Below are 25,185 nucleotides of genomic sequence, written 5' to 3'. Positions count from 1 at the left end.
GTGTTAATAATGTGACAACATGGTTTGATTTAATATTTGTGTATTTCTGAACGTTGATTCATACGTCCATTAAATTTTTAACTTTAAAATGTCTTAAAAAATTCATAAATTTTAAATTTTGTATTTAATAGATCTATGGATATATTATATAAAATAAATTTAATTATTTTATTATACATATTTAGTATTTAATTTTCAATTTTCAATTTCATAAATACATTAATATTTAAAAAATTAAATGAGTTAAAAGGCTTATTAACTATAAATTGTACCGAGTAATTTTAAAATGAATAAAATTGACATATTTAAATCATTTCAAAACATATTTTTAATTATTAATGAAAAAAAAAATTAAATATTAATGTAATTTTTAATTATTAAAAGAATACTTGACTTAATTTGAATACTTATATTAATAATTTTTTAAACTGTTAAGCTAGCAACAAATTCAGCAGGTTTGCCCGAGTGGTTAAGGGGGAAGACTTAAGATCTTCTGCACATAAGTGCGCGTGGGTTCGAACCCCACAGCCTGCAAATTATTTTTAACTTTGTTTTCCTATATATATGTTAGTAATTTCTTTTTCATAATTTTTTAAAAATATATAATATATTAAATATTATTATCAACGTTTCAAATTAAATATGTATTTAAAAAATAATAATAATAAATAAATCAATTTATAGATTTACACTTCAATCATACAAATTAATTAATTAAACTCTTTAATTAATCATTCTCTACTTAATCGTGCATAAATTGTGTATTGATATAATCATTACAACTAAGTCAAATTTTCACGAGTTGTTCGTAATTTCTGTTGGATAAAAAATCTATTTTACTATTGTAATTACATTTTTTTACCCTAAGTACCACTAATCTTCCAATGAACAATATGTTTATAATCTAACCATAAACTAAGTCTCTCACTGGCCAGTAAAAGGGTGAAGTCTCATTGTTTAAGTCTCAAAATCAACGCTTAAGAAAATTACTTTACTTACCGTGTATGAAAATGAGTGAAGTTCATCTCGTAAATTTTTATTCTTATCTCCCTATTTGGTTAAGTTCATAAAATGTAAGCCTATAGAATCGACTCAATAGTCACTCTCACTCATGCTATTACTTGATAATGATCATTTCATTACAAATGAGGAATGAGTTTGGGATACGATTTCAAACAAAATACAAAAGACCCAAAATATATAGACAAATTGACGCCCCAAGACTACCTCCTTTGTGACCGAACAACTTTCGAACAATCCCTATGTAACAGCCCAAACCCACCGCTAGCAAATAGTGTCCTCTTTGGGATTTCTCTTTCGGGCTTTCCCTCAATGTTTTTAAAACGTGTTTGCTAGGAAAAGGTTTCCATATCCTTATAAAAGGGTACTTTGTTCTCCTCCCTAACCGATGTGAGATCTCACAATCCACCCCTCTTCGAAACCCAGCGTCCTCGTTACCACTCGTTCTCTTCTCCACTCGATGTGGGACCCCAAATCCACCCCATTTCATGGCCCAGCATTCTTGCTGGCACACCGCCTCGTGTCTACCCCCCTTCGGGACTCCGCCTCATCGTTGGCACATTGCCCGTTATCTGGCTCTGATACCATTTATAACGGCCCAAAGCCCACTAGCAATAAGCAAACACCCGAACAAAAAATTAGGAAAGTGATAAGTATAAAAATATTTAGTAAGAAACCTGATCTAGGAAGTTAGGAACTATTTAAGCTTCTGAGAATACCTCGAAGTTTCAAGTGGTTCTCTTATATGTCACAGATCCTATAAGTTGTTCACCGGGTTCTAGCGCCAGAGATCTTTTAGACGATGGATCTCATTCTAGGGTGAACCAATTTTTTCTGTTCTCATACTTAGTGAGCTTGCATGGTAGCAACATTGAATGACCGGCATCCTTGGTCGAGGCTCGACCTTATCAAATCTATTTAGACGGTACAATGTCATCTCTTCTGAACATCATATGTGTAAGGTTAGATTATATGAATCCAACCACTAAGCTCCAAAAGACTATTTATGTAATGTCTTATTTTCTTCCATTTTCATTTGAGACTATCTTTTGGTAGGTAGTAGTTGAACTAACATTATGTTTGGATTATCCTTTTGATCTATTTAAACCCTAATATTCAAGTTTGAAAATTACGGTTAAAAGCATGTAATATTCAAGTTTGAAAATCACGGTGAAATACAAAAACCTTGTGTTTTCTTGAAACTCTTGTTTGTTATTTTCTTCAAAACTTGCTTTAGGTTTGAAATAAAATCGATTCATTGGATTAAGCTAATTCTTGAGCGAGTCGTCTTGGGATCTAAGAGTGATCATCATAGATTTCAAGTTCGATCCAAGAGTTATTCATTAGTTCTTGGTTGGAATCATTTGTTAAGTTAGCTTTATTTGTGAACGTTTGAAAGGATTCTAAAAGAACCTCTAGCTTTAAAAAATCCAGCAATTATTGGCGCTTATTATGTTAGTTGGCAACCCTTAATACGTAACCATAACACCTACTAAATCTAGAGTGACCTTGCATACTCATTAGGGACACTCATCATGGGCGAACTGCCTGTGTAGTCCCAAGTCTCCTCTCGAGATTGGTTTATGGAATTGCAGCCTCAACCATTGTCTTGTTCTACACTGATAGGAGCACTCATCCTCAGTCAACTATATGTGTAGTCTCAAGCCTCTTCTCAAGACAGGTTTATGAAATGGCAGCCTTTGCCTAGACCCATTATTACACTCAATAAAAAGACGTATCTCGAGCTAACTACCTGTGTTAGTCCCAAGACCCTCCTCAAGAATGCGTTAGACGCTGAGGAGTACACGCGTCAAACATTTGAGCAACCACGTTTTAAGGCATCAGAGGAGAACCCAAAATTCACGACTCGACCCAACCTGAATTGGTGAGTACCTTTCCTTGCTACGCACGTGGATCTGCACGTAAGACTCCTCACACCACGTGAGGGCATGAGACTATGCGCGTGAGGTCTTTTTTTTTTTTTTTTTTGCCCATTTCAACAACTATTTAATTGTTTTTCTCCCGATTTTGATACTAACCTAATTATGGCTTAAATTATGACATACTAGAAGAATTTTAGAAAATTGGAGCTCCTAACAGGAGAAAGGTAAGCTCGGGAAGGCACATTTCACGCAAGTAAGTAACCAATTAGACTTCCTTCAACTAATATTTGTAGGTATAGCTAGGACGTGCTAACATGCAAGCATATCTTGTCTTAGACGGTTAGAATATGCATTCATAGGACTTTAGATGGACACTTTTGGATAAATGTATAATGTAAGTTATGAAAAATTACAAAAATACCTCTGAGATTATGTGGCAATCATGTAAGCTTGGTTAAACCATATATTCACACTCAATATTCCACTAACTCAAACATGGATTTTTCGATTAAGTGAAGTCAACGTTTTGACTTTCTCTATTTTAATTCAACAATAAATTTAAATAATCAAATTAAAGTAATATTAAATGGTTAATTATACAATTTAATTAATACATGTCAATCTCAATCAATTCCGGCACATATTCCATATGAATCCCTATTCATAATTAAAATATTTAAATCTTATTTAATATCTTCAATTCTCTCTTTTTGTTTAATTCGTAATTAAAACAAAAAGCTGTTAAATATATCGCATATTCCCTAATTTGAATTCGAACACTTCAAACTCACTCGTCACACTGTTCTAAGGTTTAATCCCATATGCGCTAGCAGGGGGACCTGATGAACCTACAGATCATGGGCTCCAACGATCCAAGATCAATCGACTAAACTCATTAACCTTGCACTCCTCTCACTATACATATATTTCTGTCCATTTGATATAACCATGATTAGTAAGTCGATCATTCACAAGTTGTTTGTAACAACAGCTGGGCCAATTTACCATTTTATCCCTGAAGGTGGTCCAACCACCAAATGCGCCAATTAGAGGGTGGGGCCCACTTGTTCAAGACCTAGAGTCAGTACTTAAGAACAACCTCTCTACTATCCCTAAAAGAGGGGAGGAGTGATTTGACTCTCAAACAAGTGTTCTTTGCCTTGAGATATTCAATCAACAAGGTAATCTGAATCTTATTCTGCTTGTAGTAAGTGAATCCATATAATTTGATATTAGAGCCCTTGTGTTGATTCTATATCATTTGGTAGGAAGCATGGTGGGCTCATAATCCACGGACCCAGGATTGAAACCGAGCTATGATACCATATCATTTGAAACTTCGACTTGGTAGTGAAATTGGACACATGATAAGGAAACAAAGAAATTAAGGGCCAAATAAAAATGACTACACAAACCAACAACACCCAAAAGCTAAGGATTCTAATGGGATTCGTGGGATCGGCAGAGATGGCGTTTTCAGATTCTGAAACAGGAAAAGAAGCTTCAGTTTGAAGGCTCAGAGTGGGTTAGTTGGTCCACTTCCAATGCGCACAAGGTGTTCGACGTGGGGCCTCAATGACAAAAAATATTGGCTTTTCAGCAATCATTGCTTTTGTTGGGAAAAAACACAATGATGTCGTTTGCGTATCGCTTAATCCACACCCTTATTCTCATCAATCCATTCCTCCCGTTATTAATTTTATGTTCGGTGACTTTTTGAATCTTTTTGGTACAATCAGCTCGTAACAAGTTGGGCATAGGAGATGTACGAGAAAATCAAAGTCGTACACTGAATCCAAGTTCCAAATCTCGAGCTAGAGATATTTCATAAGATGCAAGAAAAAATCGAAGTTGTACACTGAATCCAAGTTCCTAGTCTCGAGTTAAGGATATTTCATAAGATGCAAGAAAAATCGAAGTTGTACACTAAATCTAAGTTCCGAGTCTCGAGCTAAGGATATTTCATAAGATGCAAGAAAAAATCGAAGTTGTACACTGAATCCAAGTTTCGAGTCTCGAACTAGGGATATTTCTTAAGATGCAAGAAAAAATCGAAGTTATACACTTAATCCAAGTTCCGAGTCTTGAGCTAGGGATATTTCATAAGATGCAAGAAAAAATCGAAATTGCACACTGAATCCAAGTTCCGAGTCTCGAACTAGGGATATTTCATAAGTTGCAGGAAAAAAATTGAAATTGTACCCTTATATACACTGAATCCATATTCCAAGTCTCGAGCTAGGGATATTTCATAATAGCATTATTTCTTATTCTTTTTTTAACAACATTCCGGGTGGTAGAATTCAGATCGTGAACCTCTCAGTCAAGAATATATATTTTAACTAATTGAATTATGCTCAAATTGATTTTCTTTTTCTTAACTGTATACTTTGTTAACGTCCGTGTTTCAAATCAAAATTAACAAAACAAACCCCATAAATTTGTGTTATTAAAAATTGACCCCTTTATTATTTGAAATTAAAATACTCAAAATCTTTTCGTTACACTTTTCATTAATATCCCAAAATCTGTTTTTGTAAACATCAGTCATAAATTCACAATTTTTAAATAAATTTTATCCTATTTTTATAATAAATTTATGGTTTATAAAAATAAATTAATTTAAACTTTAGTATATAATAATTGGGTCTTTTATATTATAGATTTTCTAACAATTTAGTTCCTACATAAATAATTTTATTGGTATAGTGACAAAATTATTTTAATAAAGATTTTTTTTTTTTTTCTTTTAATGTAAGTAGTTAGAGAATGCTTGTTTTAAAAAAATAAATGAATAAAAAACGGTAGTTGTCAAAATTTGGACAAGATAACTAGATTGACTTTTCGTAAGTCTTATCATATTCCTTCGTCTTTTCAAGACTTCGCCGTTGCATTACAATTGTAGAGTCAACTTCGACTAGAGCTCCTCGACACTATCTTAACATTCTTTTTTGGATCTCGAATCAGTTGTTTCCCATTTCGAGTCTCCGCTCGTTCTTCTCTTGAGCCCCATGATCTCTTCTTTGGTTAGACCCTGTTAAGTAGGAGGTCGTGGAGGTGTAGCTTCACGGATTCTTCATGGGTTATGATCCTCCTATAAATCATCTCGTTCTTGATTTTGATTCTCGACCTTTGACTACGGTAGCAAATTGTTCTCGTCAATGACCGAGAACCCAATAAAAAAAATAATAGCCACTTGCATAATTGGTTGTAAAAAGAAGGTTAAGAAATTAGGGTAACCCACCCACCCCACTCCTCTTGTCTTAACCTCCATAATAGAAGAGATAATAAAAACTCAAACCCAACCACACCTTCCTTTACCTTCACTCCTACTCAAACACACCCATAAAATATTACCTTAAAGTCTCCTAAAATAAACTCCTCTTCTTCCTCTTCCTCGATGAGCTTGTCGGTGCCGCTCCCCTCCGCCCCGATGGCGAAGCCCTCCGTCGCCCGGCTCAAGCCCCACCTCCCGCTCCTCACCGTCGTCCTCTTCGCCTTAACCTTCCTCGCTCTCTTCCACACCCAACGTGTCACTTTCTTCTCCTCTTCTTCCATCTTTAAACTTAATTCATGCACGCGAAAAACTGCCGCCTCGAAAACAAGTAGGTTTGACCGTCTTTTTCAATTAACTTTTTTTGTGTATTACTTTTAGTTTTGAATTTTTTATGTTTCTGAATTGGAGGGGAGGATCCGTGGAGCGACCCGTTAATGGATGACCGGTTCGAGTTCGACCCGGAGGAGTGTAGCGTAGTAAATGGGAAGTGGGTTTTTAACCGATCGATCAAACCGTTGTACACGGACCGGTCGTGCCCGTATCTAGACCGGCAAGTGTCGTGTGTCAAGAACGGGCGGGAGGATTCCGATTACCGGCATTGGGAGTGGCAGCCGGACGATTGTAGATTACCAAGGTTTGAGTTGGTTCGAGTTGTTTTTAGTTGGTTAAATTTGGATTGGTTGTTGCTGATGGAGTTTGGTTTGAATGACAGATTTAACGCAGAGATTGCACTGAAGAAGCTTAGAGGAAAGAGGCTGATGTTCGTTGGGGATTCATTGCAGCGTGGCCAGTGGCAGTCGTTTGTTTGTATGGTTCAATGGTTGATTCCAGAGGACAAAAAGTCTCTCAAAAGAGGCCGATTTCACTCTGTTTTCAGTGCTAAGGTACTCTTTGTTCTGTTTTTTTTTTTTTCGTGTCAGGACGTGGTGGGGACAGATACGTCTCTGACTCGTATTACAATGTTAAGACATGTTTTATAACAGCACAAGCTCACCACTAGCAAATATTGTCATATTTGAGTTTTCCGTTTTGAGGTTCCGCTCAACGTTTTTAAATGGTTTGTTAGGGAGAAGTTTCCACACCTCTTCAACGGACCTGGTATCTCACAATCCACCCTCTTCAGGCCCAACGTTCTATTCTCCTCTCTGATGTTGATCTCACAATTCACCTCTCTTCAGGGCCCAACGTCCTATTCTCCTCTCTGATGTTGGATCTCACAATCCACCCCTTTTAGGGCCCAACGTCTTATTCTCCTCCCTGATGTGGGATCTCACAATCCACCCTCTTCATGGCCCACCGTCCTATTCTCCTCCCTGTTATGGGATCTCACAATCCACCATCTTCAGGGCCCAACGTCCTATTCTCCTCCCTGATGTGGGATCTCACAATCCATCCCTGTTTAGGGCCCACCGTCCTATTCTCCTCCCTGGTGTGGGATCTCACAATCCACCCCTGTTCAGGGCCCACCGTCCTTTTCTCCTCCCCGACGTGGGATCTCACAATCCACCCCTATTCAGGGCCCAACGTCCTCGCTAGAACTCATTCGTCTCTTTAATAGATGTCGTTTCCTTCTCTAATCGACATGAGATCTCGGATTTTTCATAGGGTTATAAGTGGGAATTTGCAAAGATCAGGTTCTAGCCAAAAAAAAAAAAAAAAAAAAAAAAAAAAAAAAAAAAAAAAAAAAAAAAAAAAAAACTCTTCTCTTCCCTATTCCTTGTTTAAACTAGAATTTTTTTTTGCCCCGAACTAGTTAAATGAACATCTATATGTGTTGGTGGTTTTGTATTAACACGTGTTTGTTTCAGGAATACGAAGCTACCATTGAGTTTTATTGGGCCCCATTTCTGGTACACTCAAATTCGGACAATCCCATAATTGGAGATCCAAAGCAAAGAATACTAAGAGTAGACTCGGTAGCCAACCATTCCAAACATTGGACCAACGTTGATATTCTCGTATTCAATACCTACGTGTGGTGGATGAGCGGGGTCAAAATCAAATCCTTGTAATCTCTCTCATTAAAACTTAGAATTCAAAATTTTAAAACTTTGTGTTTAAATTAACATACGAGCAAAAACACAACACAGGTGGGGATCGTTTGGGAACGGAGAGGAAGGATACGAAGAACTTGACACACCAATTGCTTATAGAATAGGATTGAAGACTTGGGCCAATTGGGTCGACTCGAATGTCAATCCCAACAAGACACGTGTCTTCTTTACAACAATGTCTCCGACTCACACAAGGTCCTTCCTTAGCTTATTTGCTTTTTATTTTTTTTTTAAAGCTCAAATCCACGGCTAACAGATAATGATATCTTTGAACAGAAGCATAGATTGGGGGAGAGCGAACGGGAGCAAATGCTTCAACGAAACGAAGCCGATAAGGGAGAGGAAATTCTGGGGGAGCGGATCGGACAAGGGAATGATGAGTGTGGTGGCGAAAGTGGTGGAGAGAATGAAAGTTCCGGTGGCGTTCATCAACATAACACACCTCTCCGACTACCGAATCGACGCCCACACCTCCGTCTACACCGAAACCGGGGGGCGGTTGCTGACGGCGGAGCAGAAAGCGGACCCGCTGCACCATGCCGATTGCATCCACTGGTGCCTCCCCGGCGTCCCGGATACTTGGAATCAAATACTTTTTGCACATTTGTAGCAATATTATTAGTAACAAACACAAACACAAATCAAAGTTTATTTCAATCTTTAATAAGAAATTTGGAATATGATTTAATTGTGTAAATTAATTTATCCCAAATTTAGAAATTTAAATTCAAAACGCTATCAACGTTTAAAACAAGAAATAGAAATAACAAAATGAGAGGTCGTTTATAAAACTACTAATTGAAAACCGTGCATACTAGTGTCCAATCTTAGCTTCTATGGTCATTCCAACATCCATCGTCATCTATCTATGTCACACGTGTCACAATCATGTTCGTCCAAGGCGTGTTGCCCATGGCTGCATGCCCATGACAAGCCAAACTCTATGTCTTTACATGTTTTGTATTTCTAGGGACTATGGCGTTTAGGAAAAATCATATCTAACCGTACCAGACATGAAAAGTTGTCAACTTCTCCCTACCTAAGGTTATATATTGTGAGCCGTTGTTGTTACTCTCTTGCTTGCTTATATAACGTATCTTTCAAAAATCTCTTTTTCAAAATCTCTCTTTGCCCTCGTTTTCTAAAACCTTCTTCTTAAACCGAGGCCAGAGGCTCGAGCATACATCACTTGGCCGTAGGCGACATAAGAACAAATTGGCTTAGCTCACTTGTCGTTAGAAAGTGAGTGCCGCACAATCGCAAGTCTGCTGCTATCAAGAGTGCGATTGTGACAACACGCACACACGCTCGCACCCATTAGTTTTAGACGGAAACCATTAATATTTTGTTTAAAAAATACCCTCAAAATTTTAAAAATATTTCAAAAATACCCTTTACCTTTAATAACCTTAAAATCTTTTAAAAACTAGTATTTTTAAAATTTTTGTTAATTCTTAAATAAATTAATTTAGCCAATAAAATATGGTATATTTTTGGAGTTTAATATATTTATAAATCCGTTCCATAAAAAGCCCATTAAGAATCCAATTAATGTGGCCCACAGCTCTGGTGATATCTCGCTCCAATTGCAAAGTCGGGTCCAAAAGTTCTCCCTATAAATACCCGCCGTCTTCCCTCCATACTCCGGCAGCGGCAGCGAGGGTTTTCGAACGCCATTTCTACATTTCAGGGTTTTGCGAGATTTTACCTTTGATTATGGCGTCCATTATTTCTAGGAGTGCCAAGCATTTTCACTTCGCCAATCGCTGTCTCTCTCTACACCGGCTGAGGTTACAGTCGCCTTCATCTTCGTCTTCCGTTCTAGCGGGCGCGAATCTTCATGATCCTGCTTTTCCTTATCTTCACTCGGTTGGTTTCCTTATCGGTTTTGAATTACTGGTTTGTCGTGTGGAGAAATAGTTGTTAAGGATTCGTGCGTTAGTTAGTAGTTCAGTTTCTGGGAAATTTGACGATGTTCATGAATAATCGCTTCAATCAGAAAGTTAGTGGAAGATCGTAGGTTATACGCTATATTTTATGTGTAATTGTTTATAGTATTCCTGGCACGATGATATTATGAATTCGTTTTCTTCGTTTTTCTTTTATATTCTCACTTATCTCCATCGGTAGGGGGTTATACTATGAGAATTGTGTTTAGAATTTCTCTCTGTTGGTGTTTTTATTTCTATTGTGATTATCTCTTCTTTCTTAGGGGCTTGGAATCAACTATTTAGCTTCTTATATGAGGCGGCTTTATGGTACAACTTCTACTACTCCGGATTCTCAAACCACAGCCTCCGAGAAATCGGCAGAGTCGAATTCTAGTGAAGGGGATGAGTCAGGAAAATCAAATCAAAGCCAAGATACTGGCAAACCTGTTCGTGGTGGGGTATGGTTACCTTAGTTGTTCTAATGGGGCTTTCTACATTTATCTATAGCTTTCTTTTTGGGGTTTGATTGCTTTGAGCTGATTGATTTACTCTTCGCAGCCTGTATCATGGTTGAGTTTTCTTTTGCTGGTTGCCACTGGAGCCGGACTGGTTTTCTATTATGACTGGGAAAAGAAACGTCATATCGAAGGTAGACTACTATGGTGAGTTCTTGAGTGGAATAAATATTCTTTCCCACATTTTCTTAGAGAGGAAAATCTTCCAAGTAATGTCTATTCGAAAAGCTCGCTTGAGCAGGCAGAATTTAGGGGGTTTGTTTCTTAATTTGTTGTAAATTGATTTGTTGTCAAATCATAACATGACTTGTAGGTACGTATAGTATAAATATTTTAATTAATGCTTCCTCCTAACACATATACGACTCCCTGAAATAAGGGGCGGAGCTTGAAGAAGCGAAGCGAGCCTAGAGTAGCAGCCTATTACTTACTATACTACATTTAGCAGTCCCCTCTCCTTTACCGTCGAGCATCCTATAAGCTTTAAAACCTTTAATTTTGATATTTGAGAACAACATAAGATGATGCTTATTTTTCAATGCAGTTTTTTACGGTGATTGTTCAAATGCACTCGACTCTTGTTGCGTACATCTTTGCCCATATTATATCTCTGGGTCCTTTTCAAGCTCCATAATGAGATTTATGTCTACTGCCTATAGCTTTATGTGCATTCTTGTTAGTTGTTTCACCATTTTTTGGAGCTGGAAGACATTAGTGAGAGACATTGCTTGCTTTTAGCAGTTGGGGGCAATATTTTTTTTAGCTTGCTCACGTAGGAGTTTATTTCAATGTTGTCTCTCTAAATTTAGTGTGTGCTTGATTTGATTACTCTTCTGTTCATTAACAGAAATAAACAAGGCTTCCATAGAAGTCAAACAAGGACCGTCTGTAGGAAAAGCTGCTATTGGTGGGCCGTTTAAACTTGTCGATCATGACGGGAAGCCGGTCTCGGAAAAAGACTTTTTTGGGAAATGGACATTGATATATTTTGGCTTCACACACTGTCCCGATATCTGCCCAGATGAACTACAAAAGCTAGCTGCTGCAGTTGATAAAATCAGTTGAGTAAATTTTCCTGAAAGTTTATTTTCATTTGCTTTCCTTCAGCTTATTTGATTTGTGTAGTTCTTAATAACAGTTTTGAAAACAGGATACTGTTTCGAAACTAAAGTCCTTGAATTCTCTGTTTGTTTATAATTTCAACTTTTTTTTTTTTTCTGTTGTGGAAGCAGAAAAGGCGGGAATTAAAATTGTGCCTATCTTCATATCCGTTGATCCTGAGAGAGATACGGTAGAACAAGTACGGGAATATGTCAAAGGTATATAGAAGTTGGTTTTGCATCTATTAATCATATAATTGTCAGTTGTTGTTAGACATACCAAATTACTCTATTTTTGCACTAATGTATGTTGCAGAATTCCATCCGGACTTGATTGGACTAACTGGAACTTCAGATGAGATACGGAAGGTAGCTCGAGCATATCGAGTTTATTATATGAAGACTGAAGAGGAAGACTCGGATTATCTTGTCGATCACTCCATAGTGATGTAAGTATGAATGTTCGAATTCGGTTCAAAATTGTTAAATTTTGAGACAATCTGATGGGGGGAAATTTGGCAGGTACTTAATGGGTCCGGAGAAGATGGAATTTGTAAAATTTTTTGGGAAAAACAACGACGTTGATTCACTTGCAGATGGAGTAATCAAAGAAATTAAGCATTACAAGAAGAAATAGAGAGCTTTTGATCAACCAAGCTCCATTATACTACTACTACTACTACTACTACTACAATCTGGTCAGTTGATTTTCCAACTTTTGGTCAACCTCTTCAATAGGGGATTTTGTCTTAATTAATAATATTCTATTTTCCTCGCCAAACATTTGTAGAACATTTGAAACTTATTTAGAGAATTAGCCTTTGGTATGGCATTCTGTTCATATTGGCTATTTCATTTCTCCCTTTTCACATGTAATGCGTTTCAGTCGTTTTCATTTACATTCCCCTTTTTTATTTACAAATTTAAACTATAATATGAAACTTGCGATGAGTTTATTATAGATTATAGATCTCACTCCATAAGGTCGTTATGCAATGAGTTTATCATCATGAGCAATTGCTTTAATTATAGTGTAATAGACAAATGATTTATTGTGACATTTCCCTCTCTTATTATTATTTTTATTTTTTGGCCAAGTATATAATGATCATATATCTTTGTAGACTGTCCTTTGGGATCTCAACTCCCCATCTCATCCCAAAAAGAATGTGTTTTTACCAATTTGTATGTACCCTTCCCCTTCCCCTTCCCCTTCCCCTTCCCCTTCCCATTTCCCAGTTCCAGGACATCTGATGTATGCAACAATCAAAATCTGGCTTCCTTCCTTTGTTGAGTCGATCATATGAAACCCAAATAATCGAGAATTCAAACCATCGTGCCTTTAGAGATTTAAGTATTCCTCCGTTGTTCTTCACTTCTGAATCTCTTCCGGAATGTCGGCCTTTCCCAAATAAACCAGCTGCATTTCCTCTCTCCAGATCTTTTTCATATTTTATAATATTTAAAGCAACGAAGAAAATTGAAATTGTTAGATGATGATGCCAGAGATGTTCCAAATGAAGGGAAAAAATAGAGCAAGGAAAAAAATTATACCGTATCACGGAATTCCACCCTAATGTGTGGCACATTCGTTCTGTGAATATCATTTCCTACCGACCCTCTCCTGTAATATTCTTTTCCAATCCAATGAGCCTACAACAGAAAGGTCGGGTTCCAGAAATAATAAATGAATAAGTTGTTGCATCACAGAAAATACAAGCATAAATATTTTCCAATGAAGAACATATTTAAAGACTAGATGGTAGTTTGATGCATCGTATGCAGGCGCGCGGGAACTAAATAAGAGGAATATGAAAACTGCATCATATATGGGTGAGGGATTGATTGAAAATTTAAATAGCCCCATGGTTCTGTATTGTACCTTTAGAGCATGAGAGAAACCTGATTGGTAGACAGAATTGCGAGCTATTTCACATAGGTCACAAGAACTTAGCTTCCACACCTGTAAAATAAACAACAAAATAAACCTTCATGACATCTGGTTCTCAGCTCATGTACTGAACTCAGAAGAGAGTTGAAGGGGGTAAGGGTAAGGTCAACCAAAGCTACTCACCGAAGCAGCTATGCTATATTCTTCCACCAGAGGTTCCTTTGTTAAGTGGATTTGTAGAGGATCATCAGTAGAAAGAGAGACATTTAGACCACGAGCGAAGAATGTAGGGAAGGGATTCCGGTGATAGTCCAAGAACAGAGAGTTATTGCTCAGTGGTGACATAGCCAGACCAACCTGTTTATATGCATATGTCGTGTTCAAAATAAGAGATAAAACTCTGCTGAGTTTAATGGGAAATAATGTTGTCCATACCTGGGCTAGATAATATAAATACTGAAGCACTGGAGACTTTCTCAAATTGATTCCATGGGCAATACTATGAGCAGTTAGGAAAGTTGCAGCAAGGTGGTCAATATCACCAGCCTGAAGAGGATTCATGCATTGAGTTGAACGTAAAAACATAACGTATGCATCAAATTTGAATAAATTTCGTAAGTAAGTTGAACGTAAAAACTAAGTACCTCCCCAGAATGCGGACGAAGATTTATAGTGGTCATGCCCTTTGATTCACGAAGCTGGAAAACAAAATCGACAGGATCACCCACAAAGAAAACTTATATGGGCAATTTAAACCGCATTCAAGTAATGGACTGCCATTTACTTTAGAATTTGATAAAAAGATATGGCAGAAAGTAAAGATCTTGAGATCATTTGGCGTCACAAACCTTGTTTAATGTGTAGAGATTAGCGTAGCAGTAATAGACATAGTATGAGAATGCAGGGTTAAAAATGTTTGTCCACTGAGCAGGAGTCGGCATGTGCTTGGTGGGGCGTCTTTCAGGCTTGCTTTCATCATCAACCAAATCCAAACCAACAACCTGAAAAGCTCATAAAGGAGAATAAAGTTTGTGAAGTATGTACGTTATAATGGGAAAATAATGAGACCACAATTCCATCGACAATAGTTTCAGATACAGCCATACAAAATCAATAAAAACATATTTAGACACTATCAGTCGATAAGGTCTTGTAAGATAAATTGAAGATTCTGTTGGGAGATAACAAACCTGTTTCAAGAAAACATGTAACTGCGGATGTGAATCTGGATCCACCGTAACCTCAAATAAAGGAATGAAGATGTTATCAAGAATGTTTTGAAACGAAGTCACAATCCCCATTTCCTTATACACATTGTAAAGTCGTGGCAGCTGAAACACAAACCATAATAAAATAAGACAGAAATAAACAGCATCTAAATTCAGATCTTCAGATACACCAAGAACAGCAAATTTCTGGATAGAAAGTTACTTCTCAGTTAAAAACTGAGGCCGCATTACCTGGATCAACCATACGACATTCTCACTGTACAGATCATTGTTAATTATCCAACTGGCAAGTTGATCCCATTCACTTTGCTTCCTTCCGTATATAGATATCCGATATTCAGCCATCTGCATTAAAAGATTGAAACATCAAACATGGTATATTGGAAAGGGATCCATATCTTGAAAGTAGGGAGTACAATGTATATTATTCTCATCTACTTTAAAGTTGCATAAAGCTATTATGGGTTTTTTTTTTTTTTTTCCATGCATATATGTTATCTAAAATTCTGTACAGAGACATAAACATGCTGCCAAAAAATTTATACCAATTAATTAGCTCATCAGCTTTTATTCTTCCTAACATGCTTACAGCCCGTCAAAGATCTACTGATGCATCAGATGGATGCTAGTATCTAGGGACGACAGCATTTTTTTTCTAGTTGATCATCTAGTGCCCCCATTTTCTCTTTTCTTCTTTTATGATGACAGTGATAAAGAAATAGGAAAGATTTCATAAACTTAAAAATGATACTGTAGACGGTCCTGGACATATGCATCACTAAAAAAATTTATTTCGTATATTGTAGATTTTGTAAACTTACAAACGCCAATTATATAACAATCACAATCTTTTTGGTATAAAAGTGCCCAAGTTTACTAAAGGTACAAATTTTAGTACGGTGACATGAGGTAGGAAATGTCTTGACAAGAAAAGCATTTAGAGCAGGGCTGAAAACAACCTCTTCTCATCTCTGTTCATTGCAGCTAGGAAAAATCTTGAAGGGTGGACCAGTATTAAAATACCTCTTTCCTTCCCATGACATCTTACCCCTCTTGTAACATCCTAATTTTTAAAGAAGAAAGAAGAGAGGAAGAAAATTGGAAATTGAAATTTTAGAAATGATTAATCTAGGGGGAAAAATAGGGAAAGAAATCAGGTTTTTAACAAATCTTAGCTGAATATGAGGAGTATTTTGAAGGGATTTAATTGAAATTTCTCGCCGAAGAACTTTGACTTAGCCACAAGGTCGCCGAAGATTACTGTTCTTCAAATACGTGAGAATGTAATGGGTGAATAGTAAAATTGGTTTGATGAGGTATTTTTAGGCCAAAAACCTGAAACTTCTTTCATCAAATTCTCCTTATACACTTAAAAGGCTAGTGACAAGTGTATACTGGAGCCAAAGATCAATGAAACTAGTGAATTTATTGTTATAAATACATGTTTTTATAGAAACTCATTTGGCTTATTCCATAATGAAATATGAATTGGAAGAACCTTTAGGTTTGGAACTCTTCCCTTTTCGAGATAGAGGATCATTCCTTTGGCAAGCCAATTCGTTTATCAACATTTGGGTACATTTGACTCAAAATGAATGAGATAATTTATGAGGCGTAGAGGACACTTGGGAGGATGTCTGGAATCTGTCTGTTTTGATTGCTTCCATTTGGCTTTTGCTTCCAAGTTTCTTTGTAGTTTATTTATTTATTTTGTTACAAATGATTATAGTAGCCATTTCCTGTTTACTGGTGTTAGTTATCTCTAATCCCTTTAGGCGGCTCCCCTTTTAGGTTCTTTCATAGGGAGTCGATATCATAAAAATTGCTAAAAGCACAAACAAACAGTTGAGAATACACCTAGTAGATACTATAAAAATTAAAGCCACGGCATAAAGCAAATGAAGCTAGAATATTGTACCTAACTATAAAGAAGGAAGAATGATGTACCTGATATTTACTTGCAGTAAGATCAGAAAATACTTGTTTGGTCAGCTCACCAAGAAAACGGCCTTCAAAGAGACACCCATCAGAAACAAACAAACTTACAAAAAAATCCAATAGTCTACAAAAGTTGAAAGGATTGAAGATATCCAAATATCTGTCAACAGTATTCATATATATATCACAAACGAAGATAGAGAGAGAGTGAGAGAGTGAGAGAGCGAGAGTTTCCACTAACAGTTGAAAAATATTGATCATTACATATACTGCAAATGCATGGCTTCGGCTTGCAGATTTTAAATGTTCATTATTCCTTTACTTTAACTAATTTCAACATGTAATATGTAACACGAGAATGTGCACACAAAATCAAACGTCACACTGTTCTCAGCATGCTGAATCTAATAGTTTATAAAGTAAGAAACATAATACCTTGAATTAGATTATCCTGCTTTAGGAAGATCTCCCTGAGTCGACTTTGACCACAGGGGTTGTATTTAAGGTTAAATTTATCAAAGCGGTGAAATGTGCTCTTGTCAGCATGAACATCCAAGAGGTCAACATTCAAGTCATACCTGTTCTTCAGAGGTCAAAAGAAATTAATACTCCATGCTCAGAAATATTTCATGAATGTCCAAAGTGAAGCAGGATCTCTTGTTTTCCCTTTTTGGATGATGAATAAAAACGGTTCTTCATTATCAAAGAAAATGGGTAAAAGAAAACTTACCCCGATAAGTCCAAGCTCTCAAAAACTTCTTTCAAGGTCAAATATGTACCATCCCGAAATATTACAACCTAATTACAGGAATATATTAATCATTATTTTCTTGCCAATATTTACAATCAAAATATAAACGGGAAACACTAGACAATAAATCAAGTCATTATTCATTACCTCATCAGGCTCTTTTCTCAACTTGGACTTTATGAATCTTAAGAGATGTTTTTGGTTCATGCACGCAGAGTGATGAACATGAGTATCGACTTTCCGGACATTATAAAAGTCACGGTGTGGAGCACTTTTCTGAGCCAGAAATTCCTTGTCCGCATTAAGCATCAGATGAAGATTGAATTTCTGAATGACATGAATTTATGGGCTTATCATCAAGGATACGAAATAAAAACATTAATATACATTTTGATAACTAAAGCATTATGAACATGTACCTGTTCGAGAAGATTCAGTCGATGGTGGCATAGACTTCTGATATTTCCAGCTGCAGTGACTCTAAGTATGTGATGAAGATCAGTAAAAAAGGTGGTTGAATCAGCAACAGGGAAAAGTTCTTCATTTGCTGCAAAACATTCAAACAGTACCCACAAGAAAACAATTGAAAAAACATCCAAAAACTAATAGATCTAAATATCTCCCAAGAAACAAACTCTCATGTTCTTACACTCTTTGTTTGCATAGACGTGAACGACCCCATCTTGCATCTCAAAATGATGCTGAAGAAAGGGAAAGCGTAAAATGAATAAGAGGAACAATAGAATAAAATCTAGACTATGATAACAAAGGTCAATTGAAGCAAATTTATAACATGCTGATATACTTGAGTCGGTAGCCAATAAAGACAAACTCACATCAGACTTGCCCTCAGAAGTGTATTGAAACGGATCTGGATTAGGTTTCGGTGTACTGGGGTCAGATATGATTTCTTTCTCCCAGGGAGCAACATCTTCCCTAAAGACATATCTTTTCCTCATCTCAAGGCATTCTTGAAGAACCAGATATGATTCTACTTCATCAGGTAATGGTACCTCTAGAAAAAACAAACCAAAGAAATAGAAACATATTAAAAATCCAATCTACATTCATGTGAGAAAAAAAAAAATCTTTTTTTACTTGTTATTGACCTATGGTGCTTGCATATTGGCAAAGGTCTTAGAAATCCATCCAATACAACAAACTAAATGGGCATGCTTACCTCGTATTGTGTTTTCTGCATAGAAAAGATCATATAACGTCTACTAGTCACTTATAAAATCATTATGAAAGATAATGTCGATGTGCAGCCATAACACAAACAAATATGACCATGCGACCATGTTAAGCTTATTAAAATTATGACCATACAGTACTATTATCAAATGGTGCGACCACGTGAAGCGCATTAAAATTATGACCATACAGCATAACCATCAAATGGCCAAGGAAAGAAAAGAAATAAGTCACATAAAAAGGATCCAATTAGCAATACCAGATGGGGTAATTTTGAGCCGTACAAAAGTTTCTTGCTCGGGCTCTTTCCTCAGAATATCAGCTGCGACTGGATCATGAACACCATGCAGGTCACCAGATATACTATGAGATCGAATCATACTTGAAGTAGCCAAGGCAATCTGTTCTCCAGTGGCATTAATGTGATCAGGCAATTTTTCAAATATGCCCTTACACTCTGGACCCTGTATGCGGAGGGGTGGGGGTGTTAAACGCAACACTGTAAATACTCCCAAGCTCCAAAGGGCATTAGGCGTCCAAGCAAATGCAAGGGAGCTAAGTACTCACCACATTTCCATTAGCATGCAGATATTCTGAACTTAACTTAGTATCATCAGCTATAGTATCGTCTTCGTCATCCGATCCTTCAATACTTTCAAAGGTACTTGCACTTGCAATGGGGGACTTCGGTGAAGTAGGCCTAATTGATTTTTTGGTAGAACTTTTCCCTGATACAAATGATTATTTGGGGAAAAAGCACATTAATATACGTTATCAGCCTTTCAATCTTAATGTCCATAGATGAAAAAAAAAAAGTCAGAAAAATGCAAGGATAATTCAGATAATCAGGAGTGCTCCGGGCAGAATGAAGCCATGAGTTTTGAAGTTGAACTTGCATTAGAAACATGAGCCAAAAACACAACAGAATTTACCTACTGATGCAAACTATTTTAGAGACCGGTTGTAAAAGCCATGAGTTACCCATATCCTTGGCATTTCTTAAAGCAAAGACTATACAAGTCAGGCCAAAATTATATTTCTGGGATGAAATATACTGGAGCAACTTGCCCTACCCTATTGGTGATCTCCAACCAAACGTTGCCAAAGTTTCTTTAAAACTCATTAACTTAAGTTTAACTTCTTCTTTTTTAATAATAATCGATCATGCTTTAACCAATATTCACGTCCTATGGCATGGATAGTCATACAAAAAAATTTCAACAATCTCAATGGAAAGATAATCTGTTTTTGTTCCAAAAGAAAGGAGTAATTATCAAGATGAGACTGAAGGAATCACAAGTAATCTCTAGGAGAACAGGTTATGTTACAGATATGCAGGAGACTTCAGAAAAAAGAAAAAAAAAACGGATTTAAGAATGGGATTCTGAAATTCGTGACACCATGACTCCTTGGATTGCAGAAGTAATCAGCCGAATAAGACCATATTTAATTTTCCCAAATACAGTAAGAGAAAGTTCATGGCATTACGGAAACGCGATATCTATAGAATTGTCCGTCATATGAAGATTAACTACCCCTAATTGAGAATCGTAATGAAAGCGCACGGAAAGCGCTCATATAAGTCAGCTATGATTCAGACAGAACACGTCGACCCGATTCATTTGAACTTAATAGTTGATCATGATTCTAAGGTTAAAGACAATACATCAGCTATATAAATTGAAACGTATATGAGAAAACCTTCTGCCGTAATTGCTTAGAAAGAAAAACGCCAAAGAGGCATCCAGAACATGCTAAAAAAACGAACCATTCCCCTCGAAAACCAAAACCATAATGCGCAAACCACCATACAGAACCGAAAAGTTTTACGCATTCAAACGCCATCAATCTACCGGAGGAAAATCAATGGAATCCATACCTTCACGGAGCGTGTGTAACCTCGGCAACCCAGCCGGAATCACGTCGAGCAGCACCAGACCATTTCGCTTCTCCTCGCCATCAATCCCGACGGAAATAGAAGTGACGTCCGGCAAAGAAGCCGAGGCCCGCCGATTATAACCGCTCCCCTTCCGCCGCACATGGTTTCGTTGTTTCTTCGAATGGCGAGGCGACTCAACCTCCAAGCTATCCTCCCGCTCCCGCTCCCTCTCCCTATCCACAGTCTTGGCAAACTCCAGCAGTTGAGTTAGGGTTTTCCGGTGCATATAGTACGCCGAAACAGCGACGACGGAAGCCCCAATAAGAGCCGCCATGGCCATGTGCAGCGGATAAGTATCCATTGAAGTTCGCTACGAGAAAACGACGCGTCTCTTCCAAGAGAAAAATCTCTGAATCGTTCCAACAAATACAGTGCACCAAAATTATGAACAGAGAACAGAGAACAGAGTTTAATCGGAGAATGGAGGCATTGCTGTGATATTTATACAGAAGAGATATCAGAGAGAGAGAGAGAGCCCAGAGAGTGCAGAGAGAGAAGGAAAGAGATGGACACTACCACCTTTTTCTCTCTCCTACTCTGCCCTCCCTTTCCATTATTTTAGATTTTTTTTTATTATTTATATTTTCTATTGGGTTTTTTTTTCTCTTTTTTTTTTTTTTTTCTTTTCTTCCTTTTATTCAAGCCGCCTTATCTTCCGCCGATAAAAAATGCAGATTTAAAACTTTATTTACCGAATTTTTGGAATTTATTCTATTACCATATTCCTAAATTTTTAAAATTTTGAATTAATTCTTTTACATAAAAATCCTTATTATTAAATTATATTAATTTGTAACTATGATTACCCGTTAAACCTTATCCGTTAATTTGAAAATGTTAGATATATATATATATATGCGCGCGCTTGACAATATTATATATTATATTAAAAAGAGAATATATATATATATTATATTTGATGTATTAAATATTAAAATAAGTATTATTGTAATTTATAATCAATAGTGTATGAGATCCTTATGAAAGAAAAAAAATTTTAATTCAATATTTAATATATTATGTATTAAAAGAGAAAATATATATTATTATATTTGATGCATGGAATAAAAATATACATTTAAAATTAGGATTTTAGTTAAATATATATTGAAATACATTTAAATATGGTTCGAATAATATATTAGATAATTTAAATATATTATTGACAAATATATTTAATTATATTATTGATAAACATTCTCCCAAAGTTTCTATAGGATTCTACGCGTTATGAGAATTTTCTTGAAACTTTCTTCTTCCATCATTTGTGATTTTCAAGAGGCTCCATAAGCTTTGTTTGTTTGTTTGTAGAATGTGGAAAAAACTTCTACATTGTTGGAATATATTAATACGATTTATTGTGAGATCTCACATCGGTTGGGAGAGTAGAATGGAACACCATTTATAAGACTGTGGAAATCTCTACCTAACAGACACGTTTTAAAAACCTTGACGAGAAGCCTAAAATGGAAAGCCGAAAGAGAACGATATCGATTAGTTATGAGCTTAAGCTGCAACCAACCATCAAACAAATTTAATTCGTAAAACATATTTTTACTTGTTTTTAAATATTTAATTAAAATTGCCTTCTAATTAAAAAAAAATATTTGTAAGAATAGTTGGAAAATAAATAATATAAAAATGACGAAATTAAATAAAAAAAATATACCCACTAATTACATCGTAATAGAAAGAATATATATTAATATAATTTTAAATCGCTCGTAAATCAGCTCAATTCATATAAAAAAATTATTTATTTGAAATAAGCGGAACCCGTTCGAGTTAGTTTGGGATAATGTTTTCTAGTTATCGAAGTTTTTTTTAATATTTTTGAAAAAGTTTAGTTTTTTTTAATATTTTTTGGGATATCATTTTCATTATCCACAATGCCACGTCATGCCTAAAATGTCCCATCAAACTTGCTGGTTGCTGGGACATGTTGAAAATGTGGGATTATTCTTACCATAAATATAAAATCCCAGCATTATGCTAAATTCCCTCAAACAAAAATTAATTCCCATTTTTTTTATATAAAAAAACCTATAATTCGGATTTAGTGTTAAAAAAAAATTAAAATACTTAATCCATAACAATAACCGGTAGATATGATTTTCTGAAAGTAAGGTTAAGATTCTAAGTCGTGGGAAATGATATGATAAGGAATCACGGCAAGGGAAGTAAGATTCGGATTACCTTGTTGATCGAATATCTCACGACAAGAACACTGTTTGAGATTCGAATCACTCCACAAGCAAAATCAATCTTGTCTAGCTTGAATGATTCTTGTTGATCAAATATCTTAACGCAAGAACACTTGTTTGAGATTCGAAACACTTTACAAGTAAGATTGAGTGATTCTGCATGCAACCTAAACTAGGTAGAATTGCAAAGAAACTTAGCTATTGGCGGAAGAAAGCACGAATGCTCCTTCTACTATATTTTACAAATCTATTTACAAATAGAACATACGTGGCTTTATATAGTCTCTGAAATTATTAAAAATCTTGTAACATTCATACTTTATGGCCATAATTAACCAAGATGTAATTGTAACATAACTAAATAAAAAAGTCTTAAAATATATTAATGAAATAATTCTAAATTGTGATCTACCAAAATTTATAACATGAAGGTCTGAATTGAAATATCTTTTGATAATTTCAACAGTATTTTCTTTATATCTTCATTAAAGTATATTGTATGATTGATGTCTCTTCGTTCATATCAGTAAATTTATAATATTTGTAAACTAAATTTCAAAATCAATTTTAAAAAAAAAAAACAAAGTAATAGAAACTAAAGCTTATAATCTTATATAATTAGATTAAATAAAATAAAATATTCTATTTAAAAAAAAAAAGTATAATAATATATTCATTTTATTTTTGGAAAAATATAATATAATCATATTCCATCGTGATGTTATGAACATTTTAAAAAGAATAATATAGTAGAAATTAAGAAATAATTTTGAAGCATATGCTTTTATTAATGAATTCAATTATTTTTTAAACATGTTTTTTATTTAAATAAAAGTAACAACTATTTTCAAATAAAAAAAGTTTTTAAAAAGTCCGTACTTTGGTAAAACATTAGTTGTAATAATCATGTAATAAAAGATTAAATTTCACGTAATTCTTGATTTATATATCTTATTTTGTTTTTATTCTATTTTAGATTTAATAGAAAAGGAGTATTTTTTTTCTATTAAAAAAATAAACTTTGAAAATTAAGCAACCGCAGGAATATTCGACAAAAAGAAAAGCAATTTTGATTGTAAGACCCAAACACCTCTCCAAATGGCAATATTCTGTTGGTTCCTTCAAATATTGATTTATTTTCTGGATAAACACGAAAATAGAGAGTTGTATTAGGTTGAGTTGTCTTGTTGTTTTTTTTTAATATTAAAAAAAAAACACAATTATCTGAAATATATATTATATTAATAATTAAAATCTCGTAAAATTCAAATATTAAAACATTTCCAGAGCATCATTAATATTGGTTACAAATATTAAATATTTTTAATTTTTGTAATAGTATCAAAAGTATGGTAAGTCCTGTACGGTTGGGTTAAATTGTAATTCTATTTTAAAGTTGATTGGGTTGATCCGACAAAAATCGTCATAAATTTTTTATTTTCTAAAAACTCGACCCTAACCCAAACTAAAAGAAGCTAACCCAACTCAACCTAGGTAGTTTGTGTAAAAATAATAATAATAAATAAATAAATAAATAGTAGGACGAAGCGTTAAATATTAGTAGGACTACTTTTTAGCTAATTTAAAATTTGGAGTCAAGTTCGAAGTATTTATGCATAATTAAGCTTAACTAGTTTAAATTATTATAAGGAAATTTAAATTATTTTATGCAAAATTATGTGAGTGCTATACGAGTTTCAATTATTAGAAAGAAGTTTAAATTATTTATATATAAATTAGGTGAGCCATTTTCTACAGTAGAATTTTAATTCATGATTGTTGGATTCTCTAGGCAAAATTAGATTTCAGAGAGCAATGTTAAACTAACATTAAAGAGTCGTAGTAGCTTCGACCTAAGCTAACCAAGTAAGTGGCCTTAGTAACGGCTCAGTCGGAAGACTTGTCTTATGTATGACGATATGTGCCTAGTGACCTTTATACCTATCATTTGTGTTTTATGTTATATGATGATGTGATGACATTATGATGGTGTGATGACGTTATATGATGGTGTGCTGACGTTATATGATGATGTGATGACGTTAGATAATGATGTGATGATGTAATGATATGATGATGTGCATGTTGTTGACATGATGATGATGATACATAATAATAAGACGGTGAGAGACCTATGATGATGAATGACTTAATATGATGACGTTCCATATTAATATGACGTGCATGTATTAAATGTCACGATGCATTATGACAACGAGTTTTCAAAGACACAACCCTAGTTAATGATAATCATGATGA

The 25,185-nt window shown here is 35.2% G+C and overlaps 3 protein-coding genes and 1 non-coding gene across 4 annotated transcripts; 3 read left to right on the top strand and 1 right to left on the bottom strand.

The window, feature by feature from the left end:
- The first annotated feature begins 451 nt into the window (after nucleotides 1-451).
- Nucleotides 452-534, top strand: TRNAL-UAA (transfer RNA leucine (anticodon UAA)). The gene has a single exon. It is a non-coding gene; the product is annotated as a tRNA-Leu (tRNA).
- Nucleotides 535-6,249: 5,715 nt separating this feature from the next.
- LOC111782019 (protein trichome birefringence-like 3) lies at nucleotides 6,250-8,931 on the top strand. The gene is made up of 6 exons (XM_023662777.2): nucleotides 6,250-6,508; nucleotides 6,589-6,814; nucleotides 6,893-7,064; nucleotides 7,989-8,188; nucleotides 8,271-8,429; nucleotides 8,511-8,931. Exons 1-6 carry the CDS (start codon nucleotides 6,304-6,306, stop codon nucleotides 8,842-8,844), a joined length of 1,296 nt encoding a protein of 431 aa, XP_023518545.2. The 5' UTR covers nucleotides 6,250-6,303; the 3' UTR covers nucleotides 8,845-8,931.
- A 926-nt stretch (nucleotides 8,932-9,857) lies between these two features.
- Nucleotides 9,858-12,621, top strand: HCC1 (electron transport SCO1/SenC family protein). Its single transcript, XM_023661559.2, has 7 exons — nucleotides 9,858-10,103; nucleotides 10,447-10,623; nucleotides 10,724-10,814; nucleotides 11,528-11,740; nucleotides 11,913-11,999; nucleotides 12,097-12,229; nucleotides 12,303-12,621. The coding sequence occupies exons 1-7, from the start codon at nucleotides 9,951-9,953 to the stop codon at nucleotides 12,415-12,417; spliced, it is 969 nt and encodes a 322-aa protein (XP_023517327.2). The 5' UTR covers nucleotides 9,858-9,950; the 3' UTR covers nucleotides 12,418-12,621.
- A 207-nt stretch (nucleotides 12,622-12,828) lies between these two features.
- On the bottom strand, nucleotides 12,829-21,280 carry LOC111781116 (AMP deaminase). The gene is made up of 19 exons (XM_023661556.2): nucleotides 20,663-21,280; nucleotides 19,351-19,511; nucleotides 19,043-19,247; nucleotides 18,426-18,604; nucleotides 18,239-18,290; nucleotides 18,009-18,136; nucleotides 17,737-17,916; nucleotides 17,569-17,636; nucleotides 17,274-17,416; nucleotides 16,848-16,909; nucleotides 15,132-15,245; nucleotides 14,862-15,002; nucleotides 14,520-14,672; nucleotides 14,316-14,369; nucleotides 14,107-14,217; nucleotides 13,855-14,028; nucleotides 13,663-13,743; nucleotides 13,335-13,433; nucleotides 12,829-13,221 (listed from the first exon to the last, which is right to left on the bottom strand). Exons 1-19 carry the CDS (start codon nucleotides 21,021-21,023, stop codon nucleotides 13,153-13,155), a joined length of 2,535 nt encoding a protein of 844 aa, XP_023517324.2. The 5' UTR covers nucleotides 21,024-21,280; the 3' UTR covers nucleotides 12,829-13,152.
- Nucleotides 21,281-25,185: the final 3,905 nt, after the last annotated feature.

The sequence above is a fragment of the Cucurbita pepo genome, chromosome 19 (genome assembly GCF_057944985.1).
Source record: "Cucurbita pepo subsp. pepo isolate OVF chromosome 19, ASM5794498v1, whole genome shotgun sequence".
Taxonomy (NCBI): Eukaryota; Viridiplantae; Streptophyta; class Magnoliopsida; order Cucurbitales; family Cucurbitaceae; genus Cucurbita; species Cucurbita pepo.
The sequence above is the reverse complement of the archived record's forward strand: the minus strand, read 5'-3'. Positions and strand labels throughout refer to the sequence as shown.